This window comes from Monodelphis domestica, chromosome 5 (genome assembly GCF_027887165.1).
Source record: "Monodelphis domestica isolate mMonDom1 chromosome 5, mMonDom1.pri, whole genome shotgun sequence".
Taxonomy (NCBI): Eukaryota; Metazoa; Chordata; class Mammalia; order Didelphimorphia; family Didelphidae; genus Monodelphis; species Monodelphis domestica.
In genome coordinates, this window is record NC_077231.1 from 287,297,880 (window position 1) to 287,318,817 (window position 20,938).

The window sequence follows — 20,938 nt, forward strand, 5'->3', positions numbered from 1 at the left end:
CATCCCTTTTTCTTTTCATCTTTCATAAAGAGTCAGACACAATTGAAACAACCGAGTGTGCTGCTTCTTAGAGCTATGTATTTTAACCTGTCAATGAAAGAGTTTTTGGATTTTTGTTTTGCATTTGCTCAATGCTTGAATGAAAACAGGCTTCTATTTTTATCCTGAGGGTCTCCTCTAACAATAAATAAACTATGTTAAAAATCTTTCTCTGAGAAAAGGCAAGGGACAGATTAAAAATCAGAAAATAAGTACTACAGTCCGCTACAGAACCAAAAGATCTATTTATGATGACGGAGTGGTGCCATTTAGCGTGGGACTGATTCACTGTAGTAGATGATAAATAATGTCAGCGAGCATTTAGAGGAGTTTAGGTGGCAGAATGTCCTTCTATAAACTAGAGATATGGCCAAGCAAAACAAGAACTTTAACAGTGAGTACCTATAAAGCACTTTACACGTACTATTTCACTGGATTGGCACAACTCTGGGAAGGAGAAAATAACAACAACAATGGAGATGAGAATAGAAATGAGCATTTGTAGAGTGCTTTAAGATTTACAAGCACTTTTACATATAATGTTGAATCTTATCCTTACGACAACTCTGGGAGGCAGGTGTTGTTATTATTCCCATTTTACAGATAGGGAAACTGAACTCAAGAGAGGTTAAGTGACTTGACCAGGGTCACAAAGTCAAGAAAATGTCTGAGGTGGAATTTAAACTTGGGTCTTCCTGATTTCAAGTTCAGGAGTCTATCTATTGCACCAATAGCACAACAGGAGCAATACACTCCACATTCTCCCTCCAGCTTCAATTTAAGTATGAGATTTAAAATAATCTCCAAGGGGGAAAACTAGATGGATTGGTAGGTAGAGAACCAAACTGGGAGATAGGAGGTCTTGGGTTCAAGTCTGGCCTTGAATTCTTTCAAGTAATGGGCAAGTCACTTAACCCCGATTGTCCTACTGTTCTTCTGCCTTGGAACCAATATTTAGTATTGATTCTGTGATGGACAGGTAGGGTTTAAAAAAGAAAATAAATCTCTGAGTGAATGCCAGTAAGCATCTAATCAGATGATTGATATGAAAATGCTTTGAAAAGATGAATACTGGATTTCTGTTAAAACTAGGAGGGTTGATGTCTCTCTTCCCAGCTCAAAAAGCTTCATGAACCTTGTAACGGGTATACCAGTAGTCAAATACAGTATGATCTTTACATGTTTAAACTTTTATTTTTTATTTTATTTATTTAAACTTTTACCTTCCATCTTAGAATCAATACTGTGTACTGGTTCCAAGGCCGAAGAATAGTAAAGGCTAGGCAGGTGAGGTAAAGTGACTTGCCCAGGGTCACCCAGCTAGGAAGTGTCTGAGGTCAGATTTGAACCCAGGGCATCCCCATCTCTAGGCCTGGCTCTCCATCCACTGAGCCAGCCAGCTGTCCCCTAAACTTTTATTTATTTATTTTTAAAGAAAAGCATGGAATGTTGTGATGACCAAAGTTCCACATGCTCTATGGATATCCTACTCATACTTATGAAGCCCTAGAGGAAAGGAATGAATAAAGAATGTTGTAATAATATAGATTATGTTACATCATCTAGAATAAATAATAATGATAAAATTAATTCTATTTCTCTTTCATAAAAAATATGTGTAAGAGTCTGAGTAGAATGATGCGAGAACTTAGTTTGGAAACAATAAGAGATGGAAGGATTTCTCAGAACATGAAGTAGCTTCACCAGAATCTTCCAGTGGGAGTTGCTGGTCTCCCTTCTAGAGACCTTGTATTCCCACTGCCTGAGCACAATGTCTAAATCTGAAACTTCTTCCCAGAAAGGAAGAGTAGGGGCCTGGCTGGAGGAATGAGAAGATCACGATGAAGATAAATGCTTCCAAAATGAAAAGGAAAACGCCGTAACTTAAAACTTCAACTATTCCCCAAAGCTGGAAGGAGAAGAACTTGTTCACTTTCCCCAACTTATTTTGGGTAAAAGAAACTAATTATTATCCCCAAACTACTAAGGCTTTTAGAGAAGGCATCTGGTTTTTATCATTCATTTCCATTTTCAAAGGAAACTCCTCCATTAACACATCCGGGGCAGTGACCCAATGGTGGATCCTTGTGGATGACATCCAGGCAGATTTGAGAATCTTTCTTAATTGGTTTTCTAATCCCAGAACTTTTCCTGTTTTCTTGGGGACACTTTATCAATGGAGAGCTGTTCAAAAAGTTGTTTAAAACAAAGAAAGAAAAGAATTATTGCTGGCAAGCAATTCTCCCTTAAAGCGACTAATGCACATGTGAACAGTGTAGAACAAAAACCAATCTAGAATGAAAAACTCCTCCAAAAACCTGATCTTTATTTTGTAGAAAAAAATTTGGGCAAAGGTAATGGTCATGACTTTTTGCTTAGTGGTCAATTTGAAGCCATGTTTCAACTGCAAATTTCTGTCAATTGGCCCAGTTCAACTAATCCTTTCCATCAAGTTTCACCACCATGAAGAGAAAAGATTTAAAAATGTTTTGAATAAATTTTAACATTGAAATGTTCTTTTGATCCCCTTTATTCATTGTTGTCAATCCGTTTTTGTCGTTGTTCAGTTGTTTCTGTTGTGTCCAACTTTTTGTGACCCCACTTGGGGTTTTCTTGGCAAAGATACTGTAGTCGTTTGCCATTTCTTTCTCTAGTTCATTTTGCAGATGAGGAAACTGAGGCCAAGAAGGTTAAATGACTTGTCCAGGGTTGTTCAGTTGAACTCAGAAACATGAATTTCCTGATTCCAGGCCCAGCACTTTAACCATTATATAGCACCTCACTACCTCAGCCTTCTATTTACCATACATTACACGCATGCACATGCGTGCACACACACACACAGAGTTAGTCAGTCAGTCACTTTTCAGTTGTGTTCAACTCTTAGTGATCCTATTTGGGATATTTTTGGTAGAGATCCTGGAGTGGCTTGCCATTTTCTTCTCCAGTTCATTTTATGGATGAAGAAACTGAGGCAAAAAAGGTTACGTGACTTGCCCAGGGTCGCACAGCTAGTGTCTTAGGCCAGATCTGAAACCAGGAACATAACTCCAGGCCTGGCACTTTGTAGTGGTAACTCATATACAACCTAAACCCTGAAATTCACCAACACGTGGGAGGTATCCATCAATGGTGGTCTTAGAAGAGGCAAGGAGGTTGCCCATGGGATGATGTCTGACATGGAGAAGACCCGTCTTCCCACTGGACAGACAGAGCCCTGAGTTCTGTCAAGGCACAAGGAGAATTTATCTGAGATCCATAACAGAAAGGAATTTCCCATGCCAACCACCGACTGCAAAACTCTCCTCTTCCGCCTTTGAACACAAATGACCTTTGGAGTTGCTCTCATGGAAGATTTTTTTTTTTTGGGCAGAGCCTCAGCAGTGAATTTACAGGGCTAAAGGGTAAAGACCTGCACATAATACTAAGTCTGGTCCTGCCAACGAGAAGGGAGAAAATGAATCACCTCGTGAAGGTGCAATAACTCTTTCAGGCAGTAAGTATCTACAGTGTAAATTACATCCTCCCACATGTGGTGGCATAGAGTAGACAGGACTGAAAACCAACTCTGGAGACATAAGACCTGGATTCAAATTGTGCCCCAGACATATACTGAATGTGGTGCTCTGGACAAGTCATTTAACCTCTTTGATATACTCTAAACTAACTCTCTAGACAATAAATGACAGAGAAGGTGCCAGTCTGAGTTGGTAGAGGAAGTATTTCACCCAGTCCCACAGCAATAAAATGACGGGTCCAGGTCCCATCCCTCTCCAATTTCAGGACCTGAAATCATATCCTAGTTGCAAGGTCAACAATATGTTCTTCAGCAACGATCAGTTCATTTCCTCTCACTCATATGGAGCAGATTTACATATACAGGAGATATATTTGTTTCCTAGAAGGAACTTTATTGACACACACATAGATTCCATAAAATCTTGAGAAAAAACAGCAGTTTGAGGGACCTGTCAAATCTACTAGCAACCACTTTCCAAAGTGGCTGAGATAAGACAAAGAATCCAGAGTTTGGAAAGGAGAGCTTACCATTCTTCCTTTATACCCCTTTGGACCAACTTCTCCTGGACTGCCGGGATCACCAACTTCCCCCTAAAACAGCACAGTAAGCAAATGATTGAAGTGGTCATTCTGTCTAAAGAGTGGGCATCCCCTGAGCTGAAAAGGTTGATTTTTGTAATAATTCATTTCACTTTAATGGAAAACACAGTGAAGATTGGATTTGGCTATCAATTGTATTGTATTTTTATAAAAAAAGAAATCCAAGATTTAAAATTTTGTTTGAGAAGAATTTCAGGAAAAAAGTTTGCTAAATCCTTGAACCCAGAGAAGTGAACTCTTCAAAGAAAAATGCTTGCAGAAACCTACACTGAATCAAGAAGATCTGGATGAACTTTTGGGTACAATTGATTGAACAAAAAGGGATTGAATATTTATTATAAATGTACACTTTTATGTCAAGGACTATCCCCTAATTTGGCTTTTTGTCAATGTGCCTTGCAAAACATTGGTTTTGCTTTCTCTCTTCTCTATTTCTCTTGTGATTTCCTCTTAGAAATTGGAATATTGTATATATCTGTAGTTAGAAGTTTTTAGGACTACAAGATGATTATGTTAACTGATCAATGGGGAGACTAGTCTCCCAATGATCATCAAGGGGGATTGTAAAGATTGGATTTGACTATCCCCTGATTGTAACAATGAAGCTACTTAGCTCTTCCTTTATTGGGAAGATTGAATTGTAATCCCCTATCTATTTTTAGATTTAAATCCCCAAAAGTATTAACTCAGTATTTGAAGTAGATCTACCCATTTTAATCTACAAAAAATAACTAACCAGTAATGGTGCAAACTAACTACTAAAGGTGTGATCTAACCAAAAAAGGTATGATCTAACTAAAAAAGGTTTGAACACCCATTTCATGCATTGAGTGGGAGGTCTGTGACCCACGTGTGAAAGAGTGGGTAGTGCTGGAGAGGAGTGTCTGATGCTATTTGTAGACGTGAAATTTAGGGGAGGTGACACAAGCGAAAAAGATCTTTAAATAGAGGACCTCAGAGGCCACAGAGATGGAAGATCCTCTGCCTCAGAATTGGATTTGAGTGAAGAAGAGTCACTCGGAGGAGTGTTTCTTCACAATCTTCACAATCCCCCTGAGGAGAGACTGGAAGAATCACTTGGAGCTGGAGGGAAGACAGACAATTGAGGAAAGACTGGAATACAGACATTCAGACATGGCTGTGAAATCCGACCCCTGGAGGAAACCTCAGACTACTTTCCTTTTAGATGGTCACCATGGTGAGTGAAAGGCTGACTTGGTTTTCCTGCCTTTCTGGAGGTGTGAGCCTCTGAGAAAGGCCCATTGTCTTGAGACTCTTTTCCCTGATTAAGGCCTTAGAATTTTTACCTGGATCCGAGGAAGTCCGAGTTTGTTCGTTCTCTCTCTCTCTCTCTCTCTCTCTCTCTCTCTCTCTCTCTCTCTCTCTCTCTCTCTCTCTCTCTCTCTCTCTCTCTCTCATTCCTTAATATCTTCCCTCTATTGTAAATAAACTACCATAAATTCCATTTACTTTAGTAATTCATTTTGGGATTTTAGAAATTAAATCCATGGTGACCACCAATTAAATATTCAGAGTCCAACCATAATAAACATTTAACAAGCATTTATTTGGCTAACTGCAGTGTTCATGGAATATTTTGTCATTACAAAAGTCCATTTTTATAAAGACCAAGAGCATAATTTGAAGAATATCAAATTGGACTCTGAAAAGTCCCAGCTGCTCTCAAACTCTAAAGGCTGGAAACATCAGGGGCAAAAGAACTTTAGAAGAGTTTGAAATTCTTCAGGATTCATCAAAATTAGATATTCACTTTTATGTTTCTTTTTAAAACCCTTACTTGCTCTCCTAATAACAACTCCAAGACAGAAGGGTGAAGTCTAGGCAAACAGAGTTAAGTGACTGGCCCAGGGTCACACAGCTAGGAACTGTCTGAGGCCAGATAAAAAACCAATTCCAGTGGTTCTGTATCCACTGTGCCATCTAAATGCCCCCAGATTCACTTTAACAAAATAATTATCTTCAAGATTAGAATCAATACTATGTATTGGATCTAAGGCAGAAGAGCAGTAAGGGCTAGGCAATGGGGGTCAAGTGACTTGCCCAGGGTCACCCAACAAGGAAGGGTCTGAAGTCAAATTTGAACCCAGGACTTCCATTTCCAGGCTGGCTCTCTGTCCATTGAGCCATCTAGCTTCTCCTAGATTCACTTTTAAACCTAGAGAAAAGATGCACATGGAATAAGGCAGAATTTCTGTAAGTGGGCATGAGAGTAATAAGAATTATATTCATAGGGATGTGTTTGTATGATAACCCTGCTAATTAATGATTTTTTTTACCAACTCATTCTCATTTTCTGGTAGAAAAATACTTTTATACTCCCCCTGGCACACATTTCCCCCCTATTTAAGTCTAGTTGGTTCCTGCATATTCCCTAGGCAGAACTCTAGCAATGTCAAATTGCACGTACCTTTGGTCCACTATCTCCTGGGAAGCCTTCTTGTCCCTGTAATCAGCAGTACAGAAGATTAATACACCCATCCACAACCCAGCTAGCATTATCGTGACTTAATTAATCATCTTGTGGCTCCATTTGTCTTTGACTTTGGCCTCTTGGACCAAGTTATGGGAGCCCCACGTGTAAGACACTCAGAAACAACATCTTACAAGCTTCTTTCACAAACAAGCAGCCATTTCCAACTAAAACAAAACAAAACCCTTCCATGCCTTCACCAAAAACGAAGGGAACCAATACCTAACCTCTAGAGCCATTTACCTGTAACACGTGTTCCTAAGTACCCTTTTCACAATATCTGAATATTTCTGCATTATGAAGGTAGCAACATTTTGTTGATGCTTCTGAAATAAAAATCATTTGAGCTTAGAGTGAATCTGCCTTGGTTATTAGCTCACTCTCCTGTTAGAAGGCTCAGAAAATAGTCACTGGCTAACTGAATGTGGTCAAGAATGCCACTGAAGGACTTCCTCCTCAGGAGAGTTTCTCACTGTTACAGCCATGTGATAGCAGGAAGAGGTGATTTTCTAAAAATTCGACTTTCAATGTCAATAGGGATCAGGAAAGATCTGGTGATGCTGTTCATTCCCTCTATTAAATTAAGTTAATTAATTAAAAATTCAAATTCACCTTCTGTCTTAGAATCAATACTATTAATTGATTCCAAAGCAGAAGAGCAGTAAGGGCTAGGCAGTGGGAGCTAAGTGACTTGCCCAGGATCACACAGCTAGGAAGTACCTGAGGCTAGATTTGAACCCAGACCTCCCCCATCTGTAGGCCTGGCCCTCAATCCACTAGGCAACCACAGCTGCTCCCTTTTCACTCATTTTAAGCATATTCAGCTCCAGGTTCCCTCTTTTGCTTACCTTGTTCAAATATTACACATGTTACACATTATATCATGTCATCTGTTTGCCATGTCAATAGCATGTTTCACAAATATAATGGTACACATAATATCACATCATGTCAATTCATACATCTAAAGTTGGAAGGGATCTCACGGGCCATCTAGTCCATTTTACAGATGAGAAAACTAAGACTAAATTGGTAGTAAATGTCAGAGGCAGGATTTGAATCTGGAGTCTCTGACTCTAAGAATCAGTGCTGTTACCACTGTGGTACACAGAAGCCCAGAAGAACTTATATTCAATGAAGACATGAGAGCATTCTTTCAGTGAAAAATTGAAAAAAAATTAAACCGCTTGTCCCCACTTGCTACCCTGGAAGTTGCTACTTAATATGCTGTCCTTCAGAGGGATCTCCAAAGCCTCTCAGTAAGGGCCAAAGCAAACAAAATAAGATAAGGTCAAATAGTTTTGGAAGGCATACAAGGTTACACTCAAAAAAAGTCAGTTGTTTTGAGTCTGGAATAAGTCATGCCATAGCAACAAACCTCACCAAAGAAAAGGGACTTCAGTGCTCAATTTCAAACATTGATGCATGCAGATCTTATCATCCTTGAGACATTAAACTATTCCCCCCTGAACCTGCATTCTTCTCCCTCCACAGTGATAGGCAATCCTCTGAGTTTTTAAGTGTCCAAATCCAACATGTTTCTCAAATCCTCTTTTGTTTTAAATGATGCCAGGGGAACAGGAACAAGTCAAACACTTCTGGCTGCAAAGGGACATTGGCTTACCTTTTCTCCTTTTTCTCCCTTTCTACCATATCCCGCACGTCCATCTTCTCCCTGAGAGTGGAGGATAGAAGATCACTTAAGGTATTCCCTACTGTGATGCAAAAGCAAAATGGTAGCTACCTTACACTGGGTCATCTGAGGGACACCAAGAAAGGTCATCTTGACTTAAAAAAGATCTCTCTACCCATTACCTCTCCTCAGTAGTCCCTAGTTGGTTGCCCAGCACCTTAAAAAGCATCTACTATGTGCTAGGTACTGTGCTAAGCATTGAGGACACAAAGAGACTAAAGGAGTAAACATGTAAATGACAGTGTACAAACCAGATAAATTGGATACGACGCCAGAGAGAAGGCATTAGGATAAAGGAGGGTGATGTAAATTGCAATGCCTTCTACATCACCTTATGTGTCATGTTCTTGAAGGAAGGTGCTAATTTTGTTAGGATGGAGGGTCCTTGAAGCCAGTGGCTCTTTGGTTTTAGTCTTTCAATGTCCAGCACTTAGTGAACCCTTAATAAATACCTGGTGCTTAATAATTGATATAGGATTAATATTAATTGTAAGTGGTTATATTAGGACACTAGAGACCTAGAAAATGGGAGGAAGGAGAGAAGCACAATTTTTCCTTTTTAGAATTTTTCCTAGGGCCAGCCCTGATTATTCTGGTTGTATAGTTGGCTTTGGGGATACTCCCTCAGAACAACCAAGATAATTCATGCTCAAACCCCAACCCAATTTCTAGAAGTCTTAAAGAGCCTGGATTCTTAAGCTTTTCTCTGTTTCTCCCATCCTAAAATCTTGGTAAGTCTGTGTTTTCATTGGTTAGCAACAAAAAGGTGTCCCCCAGTAAGAATTAAGACAGTAAGAGAACTCCACCGGCATTCCACGATAACCAGATGATCCAGGTGCTCCTTTCTTTCCTGGAGGTCCCAGTTCTCCCTATTAAACATAATTAAAGATGAATCTGTCAACCTTGTTTTGTAAACCTCAAAATTCCTTAGACTTATAAATGTTGGAAATTTCACCATTGGGATATTTCATACTTGGAAAATTTCTTACTGATAGTCTATTGGAATGGGAACTCCATTGGCATGGGAGGTTCCTTCTCTTCCCTTCTTAAGATTACTTTAGGACAGAAACCCTTTGCTGAACAATGGAAAGGACTTTGACCTATGCTTAAGCATAGAACAGGAATTTCTTTGAGTCTTGATTGATTTTAGAATTGATACAATGGAGATACTTGGAATAAATCTCCACCCTATTCAGTCCTAATAGGATTGAGTAAGGGCTGCAGCCTAGATCAAAATTTAATTATTCCAATCTCTACCATACTCAAGTTAACAGGATTTAGAAAGGGCTGGAACAAAGGAGTAAAGATTTAATCATTTGAAAAATATGACCTTCAACAGACATGTGCAAAAGCCAGAAACCTCTGGGCGGTCCTGGGTTAAGCGAGAGCCTCCATTGACAGGGAAATTGATGAAGAGTGATTGGTAGATGTGAGGACTGAGGGGAGGCAACTTGGATGGTGTCCTTAAAGATAGGAGGGTCTGGAGACAGAGGAGGTTGAGTTTTTGAGTGGTGTGGTTCCTGGGCTCTGAGGAAGCTTGCTCTGAAGGAAGCTGAAGGTGGGGGCCTCTGAGACTGTTTCTCCATTTTGGACACGTGAGTAATAGGGACTGATCTCTTTTCTTTGCCCCAGTTTTTATGGTACACATGCACATCTTGAAACTGCAAGAAAATGTGTTTTTTTTGCATCGGTTTCCTCTTGTATCCCTCAATCTTTCCATATCTTAGCAAATGGTTTCATGAGTTGCTATGACTACCCTTCCCCCAAATCATCACCTGATGGCCAACCTTTTCATGAAGAGCATCTCTGAACTAAGACCAGTCCTTAGACTCCATCACTTAACCTAGACTGAATCTGAAGGCTTTCTAGTCTGGCAGACCCTATGAAATCTTGCATTCTGCCTTTGAAAATCCAGGCTCCCCTCGACATTTCCATGAAGATAAGGGCAGGAGTTTAGTGGAGACTTGTTTGGTGGGAACTGGAAGAGATATCAATACAGGTAACACCATTGAATTACACAATGACAGCCAATTGGAAGGGAGGGATCTACCTTCTATCACTGAACAGAAAGGAACTGTCATTGCTGACAGAATTGTCCTTTCATTGTTCATTGAATCTCCAGAAAAATTTCATGTTGTTTCGACAAAACTGCCCTTCTGCATAGCAAGACCTGCACTAAGGCAGCACTGGCAAACCCTTAAAGAGTTCGAGTGCCCAGAAGGCAAAGTCAAGCTCTATTGAGTCCCCACATTGGTGGAGAGAGCTGAGGGAGGAAGTGCTTGCTTTAAGTGGTTGGACAGAGGGGCAGGGCATGCAAAAAATGTCCTCAGGTGCTTGGAAGAGGGGGAATGGAGCAGCTCCCTGAGTGCCACCTCTGCATGTGTGCCACATCTTTGCCAATGAGGCACTAGGATGTACCCATAGAACTGGGTTCAATCTAATGCAAAATGGGACCTCTGAATTGTTTTTTAAGAAAGCAAAGAGCCAAATGGGGCTCCTCTTAGGGTTTAGCTTATAAACCAGTGTCTCCTGCAACAAGGCAGAGTTAATAATCTAGATGTTAGCAAAGGCTAAGGTCATTTCAGGGTTCTCGAGGGAAGGTGACATCAGAGGCAGTAGTTTTGGGCTGCTGCTTACTACACCATCTCCTGAGCACCATAAACAACTTAATTTATGAGCTACATCAGTCATCTGGTTACACGGGGATATATAACTGAGGTTTACGCAAGAAGCTTAACCCTTTATTAACAGCAAAGTACTCATTGTGTCCCTTGGAATGAAGCCCTGCAATGGTTGTGTGAATCCCAGAGGGACAAGGGTCAATGAAGAGTGCATTCTGGAGCTGAAAGAGCAGAGAAATGGAGACCACAAGGGCTGGAATGGGTCTTCTGAGATCATCTAACCCAATCCCTCATCTTACAGATGGGAAAAGTGAGACTTCAAAATGATCTCTCAATCAACATTGAGTGATGTCTCTCAGTACTGATTTGGTGGTGTAGTTATAGTTAAAACTCAGGTCTGATGGTCTGTTTGTTTCCAGTTAAGGCCAGAATATATGGGGAAAGACTGAGGCTGGTCCACAAACATCGAATCCCAAGCCCATCACAGCTAAAGAGGAACCCTGGAAGCCAGCTCTGTTTGGGACCTTCCTGCAAAGTTTCTATCTTCCCTGGAGGTAGATTCAGAAAATTTATGAAGAAAATGGGCTCCATTGCCTCAGAACAGACAGATTATGGCAAACACTGGACCTTTTGTGACCATCCTCAGTGAGAATTTTTCATCTCCTACTGATCCTCATCCCTAGAAAGCTACCAACTGCCTCAGTGTCAGGCCAGTTCATAGAGTGGGTGAGTTCTTAGTGCTGATGGGGTCTCTCAACAGACAAATTCCTTCAGTGTTATTGCCTGTAACAGATATTCTGCCATTGAGTCGAAACCACACACAGTCCTTTTTAGGGGTCTTTTCAGTCCAAGTAACCAAAGAATTCTGCAGTTCCCAAGTGTAGCAAGAAATGGGACCTACTTTATTTCCTCTGATCCCCAAGCTGCCAGGACTCCCTTTGACACCATTTGGTCCTGGAGGCCCCTGGAATAAGACAAATGTGAAAATATGACATCATGATCCAAGGAAACTTCCTCCAAATGGCTGGTTTTGTATGAACTCCTAGATGAAAATGAATTACAGATGGGTAAAAGCACTGAGGCTATATCCATCCTCATTCTGGAAAAGATATTGCAGCTGCCATATAAAGGCTAGTAAGTTAACAAAAGTTAACAAGGTCATTTGAGCCCTGTCGTGAAGATCATTCAATGTCTTTGTAGTTTTTCTCTCCCAGAGAACTCACCGGTGCCATAGTCTTATCCTAACTACAATATTCAAATAAAACAAGATAAAACAAAACCCAATTTTTAAAGGAAATACTCTAGATAACATTTACCCTGAATTTGTTCTTATCCATTCCGTGCTTCTGTTGAGAACATGGTTTATCTTAACAGACTAAAAACCCATTTAAACATACCTCCCTCTTTCCCCCAAAGCCAGGACAATTGCCTTCCTTTGTTCTTAGTAACTGAAATAACATTTTTTTTTCCTTTGAGATCTTCAGACTCATGAAGGGAGAATTTCTTTGACTAAAATGTTCATAGATAATCTTTAAAAGTAATTCCTAGCACCAGAGTATTGAATTCTTTTTCATGATGAGTTTTCTTTGTAGTACAAGTGATGCATTCTAGAAGTGGATAAATTATCCTTTCCGAGACAACCATAACCCCAAACTGTATTTATTGGTTTTGCTCAGGAAAATTTTTTTAAGAAAGTATTTTTTATATTTAAAACATTTTTTCACTTAGAAAAAAAAGAACTAGAGAAGACGGTTAACTAGAAAAAGGCCCTTTCCAAGAGAAAGGATTGGCAAACACTGGAAGAAGTTCTTCAGGGAGAGAATGGAATTTCCTGGTTTCAAGGTCTCTAAAACAGAGTAACTTCTTACTATGCCTGCACTGACTTGGGTGTGGTCCTACATGACACTGAAGCGATCCATTTAAGGATCTTGCAGAATCCCCTTTAACCTAAAGCTTCTACAGAGTGCTCAAGGCTTTCAAACTCACCTCAAAGACAGGATTAGAGGTGCTGGGTGGGGGGGTACCTAGAGCAGCAATGCCATCCAGATCCTACAAGGGATTGGATTTCATAAAATCTGGAAGGCAGATGAGATTGTAGCACTCTCTAATCCAATATATGTCTGCTTGGGTCTCCTATAGAGTGTTCCCAATAAGTAGTCAGCCAGCCTTTTCTTAAAAATCTCTGATTTTTAAGCAGGAACCTATTTCCTCTTTTTAGGTGCCCATTCCAGTTTCAGATGGTACCACTTCTACCCACTATTTTCAGTTCTGCCTTTTGGAGCCAAGCAGGATCAGTCTGATCCCTCCTCTACCTGACACCCCAGAAACACTTGCAGTGTTTGTTCCCATATAAGTATTCTCTTCTCCTGAGTGAATATCCTCATTTCCTTCAATTGATGGCACCAACTCCTTTACCATCCTGGTGGACCCACCTGGATCTGCTCCAGCTTGTCTATTTCCTAACTAAAATTTGGTGCCCAAGCTGGATGTGGTGGCTCATTCCTGTAATATCTGATTCTTGGGAGGGCAAAGGCTGGATTCCAGAAGTCCTTTTAGGAGTCTATTGTAATAGTCTGGACCAGAAATGATTCGGGTAAGGGTGGCTGTGGCATAAGCAGAGAGATGACAGAAGCAAGAGGGGTTGAAGGGGTGGAATCAATGCAACTTGGCTGTTAATTGGATATGAGGTGTATGAATGAAGAGTTGAAGATGGCTCCTGTGTGAAATGAGATCATTGGAAGAATGGTAGAAATAGGGATGTTAGAAAGAGGTGAGAGTAGAGGGAAATAGATTAAGCTCTGTTTTGGACATGCTGAGTATGAGATGTCTATGGGACATCTAAAAATAGATGTCAAACAGAAAATTAGAGATGCAGAATTGTAGCATTGGAATGCAAGTTCCTTAAGACACAGGGACTGACATTTTTCCATTTGTATCCTCAGCACTTAAGCTATGTACATAATAAATACTGGTTCGTTCATGAATTCATAGATTGAACATAGATGGTTTTATTGTGCTCTTCAAAGATTTTCTAACTTCCTTATCCTCTGCAATAGATGTCTGAGATAATATCACTTTCTTGGTGGTCTTTCACAAAATTCTTAATTATGATCAATGCAATTCAAGATTACTAAATGTCTCATGAAATAATATTTCTTGTTGCCCCAGTAAAAACCAATTCCATTCTTTGGCTAGTTATGGAAAATCTGTGAACCCCTCTACTTGAGCTTCAATTTCTTTTTGTCTTCTGGTTTCATTTATACTGAAGATATCAAGACAATAAAGTTCAGTACTCCCAATAACCTTTCCCTGGACAAAGAATTCATGTTGAAAATGTTAATAATTGAGTTAATGTTTTCAGATAGTTTGCCATTGCCATTCTGAAGGAGTGGCCATTCTAATAGGGATACACTTCTTCACCTTTAGCTAGGCTGGTCCTTGGAAAACAAAGGCATTCTATTGCTGGGCCCCATCTATTTATCCTATCATAAATGGGAATTTGGTTGGTCTGGTTGCTCCTTTTAAGAGCAACATCTCTTTGCAAATAATTGTAAGAAATGATGAGGCCTCTAAAAATCCCATTTGGGTACTGAGATTAGCAATGGGCATCTCATTTCCTTCCAGTTATTCCTACTTTTCAGTGTTTCTTATTAGGCAGTCAAGAAGAAAAAGTAAGCATCTCTATACAGCGAGGAAAAAAAAGAGAAAAGGGAGAAGAAAGGAATAGAACCATCCTCCATTTATTTTGGGTGCCATTGCCCAATTTTTGTTGGAATCTTCATTTTATTTCCCTTCAGGACCTAGGCATGTGTTTGTATTCATCATCATCATTAGCATTTATACAGTACTTCAATGTTTGCAAGGTGGCTTACATATTCTAAACACATTTAATCCTCTGCAGGTGGGTTACATAGTTATAATTGAATTGTATTGATCACCTTCTAACACCAAGACTGAGGATCCTCCTGTCGTATCAGCCAATGAATGAATAGGCCTGGTTGTTCAATAATAATTATGATAGCTGATGGTTGTTTCCAAAGGACTTCACCTATATTATTACAAGGGAACCTAATAACAAACCTGGGAGGCAGAAAACACTGGTATTATTACTCATACTTTACAGATTTGGAGAGTGAGGCTCAGAGAGCTGGTGACTTGCCCCTGGACAACTGGTGTCAGTCAGGATTTAACCTTCCTGATGTCAGTCATCGTTCTATCCACTATGCAACACTGTCTCCCTCCCCCCACCCCAATTCACAGTAAGAAGCTAATAGGACTGGAAAATCTCTTGTTGAGGTATTTGACTTTGTTGACCTACTTCTGTTTCTCTTGTTAAACTGAAAAGAACATTTTGAAAACAAGCATTCATCATTCCCTTGACTGTGGCAAATTCCCCCAACTCTGGAACAGCATTTTCCAAATACTGCCAAGGGCACTTCAAGAAAGAAGGAAGGAAAACCAAATAATTCCTCTACTTTTGATCCAGAAGGTCTAGACGGGAGAGGAGGAAAGATGTCTCTTTACTGACTCTGATGATGCCAAGAGACTGAATGATTTATAGCTATGACCAATAGCCAAAGACAAGTAAAAGTGAACTCAAATTCAAGATGCCCTGTAGGGCAAATGGAACCATTTACTCTCATAACAGCAACTTGGATTACAGTTCTGGAGATCAGAGCCAGGGAAATACCAAGAATGCTGGGTTTCACCCCAATCTACACCTGAATTTTACGGATAAACAGATGAAATACATAAGATACCTTTTTTCTAAGCCCTTAACATTTCTCCCTAAAATCTTGCCATATGGTCTGTGCTACTTTTACATAATCCAGGTGTGCAAAACCAAAACAGGTTCCTTCCATTTTAATTTTTGGTTCTGACTTAAATTTTATACTAGGGCTAGAAAGCTTTTGAGAGCAATTTGTTCATCAGAGTTGATCTGAGTCCATTGAAGAGAACAGAGTTAAGAGAGAAAAATATACACAAGTCGATGCTTTATGAATATTGGGAGAATGGAAACGTTGGGTAAGTGTTGGGTCAATGCAATGCACATTTCTACAGAGGAAAGTGAGGTAATATGGTACCAGATCAGAATACAGTTTATAGCTGTCTGTCCAATATAGCATGCATTCCTTTTATTATAAAGAGTAATGAGCTCAAAGCTTCCATAATGTTGGGAGAATGTTAGATAAGTATAAAAGGATATCTTCTTCCAAATCTCTCCAAAGGAGAACATGAGATAGTGTAGCATAGTTTGATCAAATGTTTCCCCAACTTGTCCACTGGCAGAGGAGTTCTGTAAATCCCCAGGACCATACACCCAATCGTGGAAACAAAAGTGGTGTGGAATTATGAACTGTTATTATATTATTCCAGGAATAGACATCTCTGGCTCCAATATGATCTCCTAGTTAATGAAAACTTGTACGTAAACAGGATTTTTCTCAGCTATCACAAAGTCTCGGTGGCAGCTGAGTGATTCTCCCAAAGAACAATTTTCAACAATCCAGGAAAAGTATTTCTTTCCTTTTGGAAGCCCACTTTTATGAAGATGGAAAAGTTTACATTTAGAAGGAAGAATTTATTCCATAATATACAATGATGAACTGAGATATAAAGATGATAAATGAGAACCTATGCTTTGGTTATCCTAACAAAGTGTTGGGGAAAGAGAACACGTAAATGACCCAAAAGGGTGTGTGTGTGAAAAGAGGAAGTAAAGAGGACAACTGAGAAGGAATGCCCTAGGTCTGATGGATTCATGGGAGTTTATTGAGCAAGGATGTGGCATGGTTAGGCTTGTGGTTTAGGAATCTATTTAGGCTCTTCCATTTTATTTTAGCTGCTGTGGGATCTAGTGATCCCTGCTATTGCTTTAAGTTTTAAGGTAGTTCTGACCTGACTAAGCCCTTTAGGACAGTTTGATTGGGTACATCAGAGGCCAGGGATTTGCACATCAACCAGAACCATAAACCAGCGATGACCACCCAAAAAGCTTCTCAAATTTAGCCAATATCATCTTCCCATAGAGAAATTAGCGCATGGGCGCTTAAGATCAGTGAGTCTCAACCTTTTCAAGCTAAGGACTTCTTAACATAAAATAGTTCTCAGATCATGCCTCCAGAATAGTAATAATAATATTAGGATCTGTCAAATGGGAAAACAATGACCAAAAACCTCCTATGAATTCTAAAACATTTCAATCTGCATTTGGATTTTAATCATCACAACAGTGACTATACACATTAAAAAAAAGTAACAGGCATACAGGTGACTCCTATTATTTATTCAGGCTGCAGAAGAAATATTTGCTAAGTTATTTGGGGCTTGTATGGACTCATGTACTCTTTGGGGTAATTCTTCACATTTCTTTCCTCTTTCTCTTGGAGTTTCACGACCCACAGGCTGAAAATCACAGTTCTGTATCCCCAAATGATGTAGTTGTGTGGTCTGCTGACACTTACCTGGGGACCTTTACTTCCAAGACTTCCTTCTTCTCCTTTCATGCCAGCATCTCCTCTCGGGCCCTAGATAAAGAGATATGGAGAATTACTACCCTCTGAAGAGAAAACTCCGTTAACTTGACCTTCAAAATAGAAACGCTTCCTCTCAAACAGGGAAGGAATGAAGATAAGCTCAATTAACTCTTCTCTCTTTTTTTCTTCCTGTTTTCCTCGGCGTGTGAAAGATAGCTCATCCAGACTCTGACACATTGGCACAAAATGAAAGCCAATCTATATGCCCGAGTGTCAGCTATTTGCAGGAAAAATGACTTTGTCTAATGAGGCCAAATGGAACAAAAATGAATTATTGGGACCTGTTACCCCCATTCCCCTTTATAGCACACATATTCTCCCATCATGGGAGAGGTATGTGTGTTTAAGGGAGCTTCATACCTTTTAAAAAATCTGATGGAAAACAAAATTTATTTCATACAATGACATCATTTAAAAGTAGTCAATTACAAAAAATCCCCAATGTGATGTATTACCCATAGTAAAATACGGCAGAAATTCTTACTATTCATTTCAGTTCATGTTATATTGAATAACAATTGCAGAATCATATGTAATACCCTGCATTGGCCATCACCTAAGGAGTGAATGAATTCTTCCCTCTTTTTTTCTTTTTTTTTTAAATAAAAACAAAACACACCATTACCTTCTGTCTTGGGATCAATACTAAGTATTGGTTCCCAGGCAGAAGAAGGGCAAGGGGTAAGCAATTGGTGTTAAGTGACTTGCCCAGGGTCACACCACTAGGAAATATGTGAGGTCACATTTGAACTCAGGACTTTCCATCTCCAGGTCTGACTCTACCCACTGAGTCACCTCGCTGCCTTTTCCTTCCTTATTTATACTTTGTAAAATCACTGAGTCCCCCCAAGAGCCAGTTGAAGCACTACTCTCAACATGAAACTTTTACTCATCTCCCGATGGGAGTGCCCTTCCCTTTCCCCATCAGTCTTTACTTAGTTCAAATATATTTATATATTAGCATGCTCCAAGAATCAACTCCTTGAAGGCACTTTTGTCTCTGTATCTCAAATGCCCAGCCTAGTTGTTCAGTCATTTTTTCAGTTGTGCCTGATTCTCTTATGACCCCATTTGGGGTTTTCTTGCCAAAAATACTTGAATTATTTGCCATTTCCTTCCCTAGCTCAGTTACAGATGAGGAAACTGAAGCAAACAAGATTAAGTGACTTGACTAGGGTCACCCATCTGCTAAGAGGCTGAAGCGAGAGTCTTCCTGATTCTAGGTCTGGCACTCTACCCGCTGTGTCACCTAGCTGCCCCCATAGTGCTTTATACCTAATAAGGGCTTGGTGATGCTTATTGATTGACATTGTTTTATTTTTTATTATTTATATTACTTTTGTGCTCATAAAAATGCTTTAATTTAAAGGTGTATTAAAATTGAGATGGAGAAGATTTCATAGGAGCTGGCAAGTCTCTTCTAACGTAGTCACTTACCATTTTCATTTGAATTGAACTCGATCTGACTCAACAAACCTTCAGTAAGCACCTACTCTCTGTTAAGCACTGTTCTAGATGCCAGAGGAAAAAATAGACAAAACAACACAAACCCTGATCCTAATGGACCTTCCTAAAGGTTCTACAGCACTTCCTTTATTGGGGAAATAAGGGGAAAAAAGAAAAAAATCAATTGATTTGAAATACTTGGGGTTCAAGAAAGAAAGGCTATTTACTGCAATGGGAGCCTGTGATAAAACATGAATAAATCAAAGATACTTTGTTCAGCTTAAAAGAGCAAATGTACTAATAGAAAACAATCGTGTGGATTAAATCTTTGAAAAAAATGGCAGTTTCCCTCAACAGGGCAACTCTTCCTCAAGCTTTCAAAGCCAAGGGTGATTTTTATGGAAAAAACATGTTCTTACTTCTTGAGTTTTGGCCTCATTTTTTCATGTTCTCATTAAATCCAGATCATTGTTTGTTTTTTTAACTTGCCTCATATTCTAACTAACTGTTTCAGAAGATTTTGCCCTTTGGCTCATCCTTTGCTCCCATCATCTGACTGGTGTCAACCCATGCGCAGTCTTTTCCCTTGCAAGTGTAAAAGGGCTCAGCTTCCAAGAGGATCAAACCCCAGAGAACAAACCAGTCAACGTGGAAATCATTTTTCTTAAGAACACAGCTTGTTCTCACTCTGTATTTGAGGCAATTCTTTCCTACACCAATGGTCAATCCTTCTGCTCTGCTGCCCTTTGCATCTGCGGTGCTGTAGCCCTGCTACGCAAAATTCTAGCTGTTACCCAGAGCTTATCCTCAAGAGTTTTCTTGGCCTCCTTGAAGTACCTGCTCAGATAGGGTCAATATGAATTCTCTAGTCACCGTCCTACATAGACAAATATATACATTTACCCTCTGTGTGTGTACGTATGTGTATATATGTCTATATCTCTTATATATGTATAAATATATATTAAATAAATTTATATAAATACATGTGTGTATATATTTTATATATGTAAAATATATATAAAAGAAATCTATATAAATACATGTGTGTATATATTTTATATATGTAAAATAGATAAAATAAACCTATATAAATACAGGTGTGTATATATTTTATATATGTAAAATAGATAAAATAAACCTATATAAATACATGTGTGTATATATTTTATATATGTAAAATAGATAAAATAAACCTATATAAATATATATGTGTTATTTTTATATATGTAAAATAAACCTATATAAATACATGTGTGTATATATTTTATATATGTAAAATAGATAAAATAAACCTATTTAAATACATGTGTGTATATATTTTATATATGTAAAATAGATAAAATAAACCTATTTAAATACATGTGTGTATATATTTTATATATGTAAAATAGATAAAATAAATTTATATAATACATATGTGTTTATTCTTATATATGTAAAAATATATAATAAAGCTATATAAACACATATATGTATATATTTTATATATGTAAAATAATATATGTAAATACATATGTGTATAGATTTTATGCATGTAAAATATATAATAAATGCATATAAATTCACGTGTGTATATTTTTATATATGTAAAATATATAAAATAAATCTATATAAATACATGTGTATATATTTTATATATGTAAAATATAAATATTTACAAATAAATTTATATAAATACATATATACGTTTGCACATGTGCTCACACACTCAAAGGTACTAATCAATGTTCATATTCACCTGGGGGCCCTTTAATCCCAATGGTCCATCATGGCCATCCATACCAGAAGCTCCATTTATTCCCTAGAATAAAAAAGAAACACCAACATTGCGACTGCTGTATGAGAACAGAGGAGTGTGGTTTTGTTTCTAAAATGTGATCCTAGAAAGGAGTTTTGAATCATTCATGATGGGGCATTGTAAATAAATTGGTTTTTTTAACCTGCCCACACAACAACATCTTTGGCATCACCTTTCTCAACCAAATACTTT

General features: G+C 38.7%; 1 protein-coding gene across 1 annotated transcript in view; it reads right to left on the reverse strand.

The window, feature by feature from the left end:
- Positions 1-20,938, reverse strand: part of COL6A6 (collagen type VI alpha 6 chain) — a 157,307-nt gene that overhangs the window by 37,369 nt on the left and 99,000 nt on the right. Inside the window, exons 22-28 of the mRNA XM_056800677.1 lie at positions 20,687-20,749; positions 17,428-17,490; positions 11,865-11,927; positions 9,149-9,211; positions 8,274-8,324; positions 6,587-6,622; positions 4,087-4,149 (exon numbers count right to left, since the gene is read on the reverse strand). Of these exons, the coding sequence (XP_056656655.1) occupies positions 4,087-4,149; positions 6,587-6,622; positions 8,274-8,324; positions 9,149-9,211; positions 11,865-11,927; positions 17,428-17,490; positions 20,687-20,749 (402 nt within the window). The remainder of the gene's footprint in view (positions 1-4,086; positions 4,150-6,586; positions 6,623-8,273; positions 8,325-9,148; positions 9,212-11,864; positions 11,928-17,427; positions 17,491-20,686; positions 20,750-20,938) is intronic.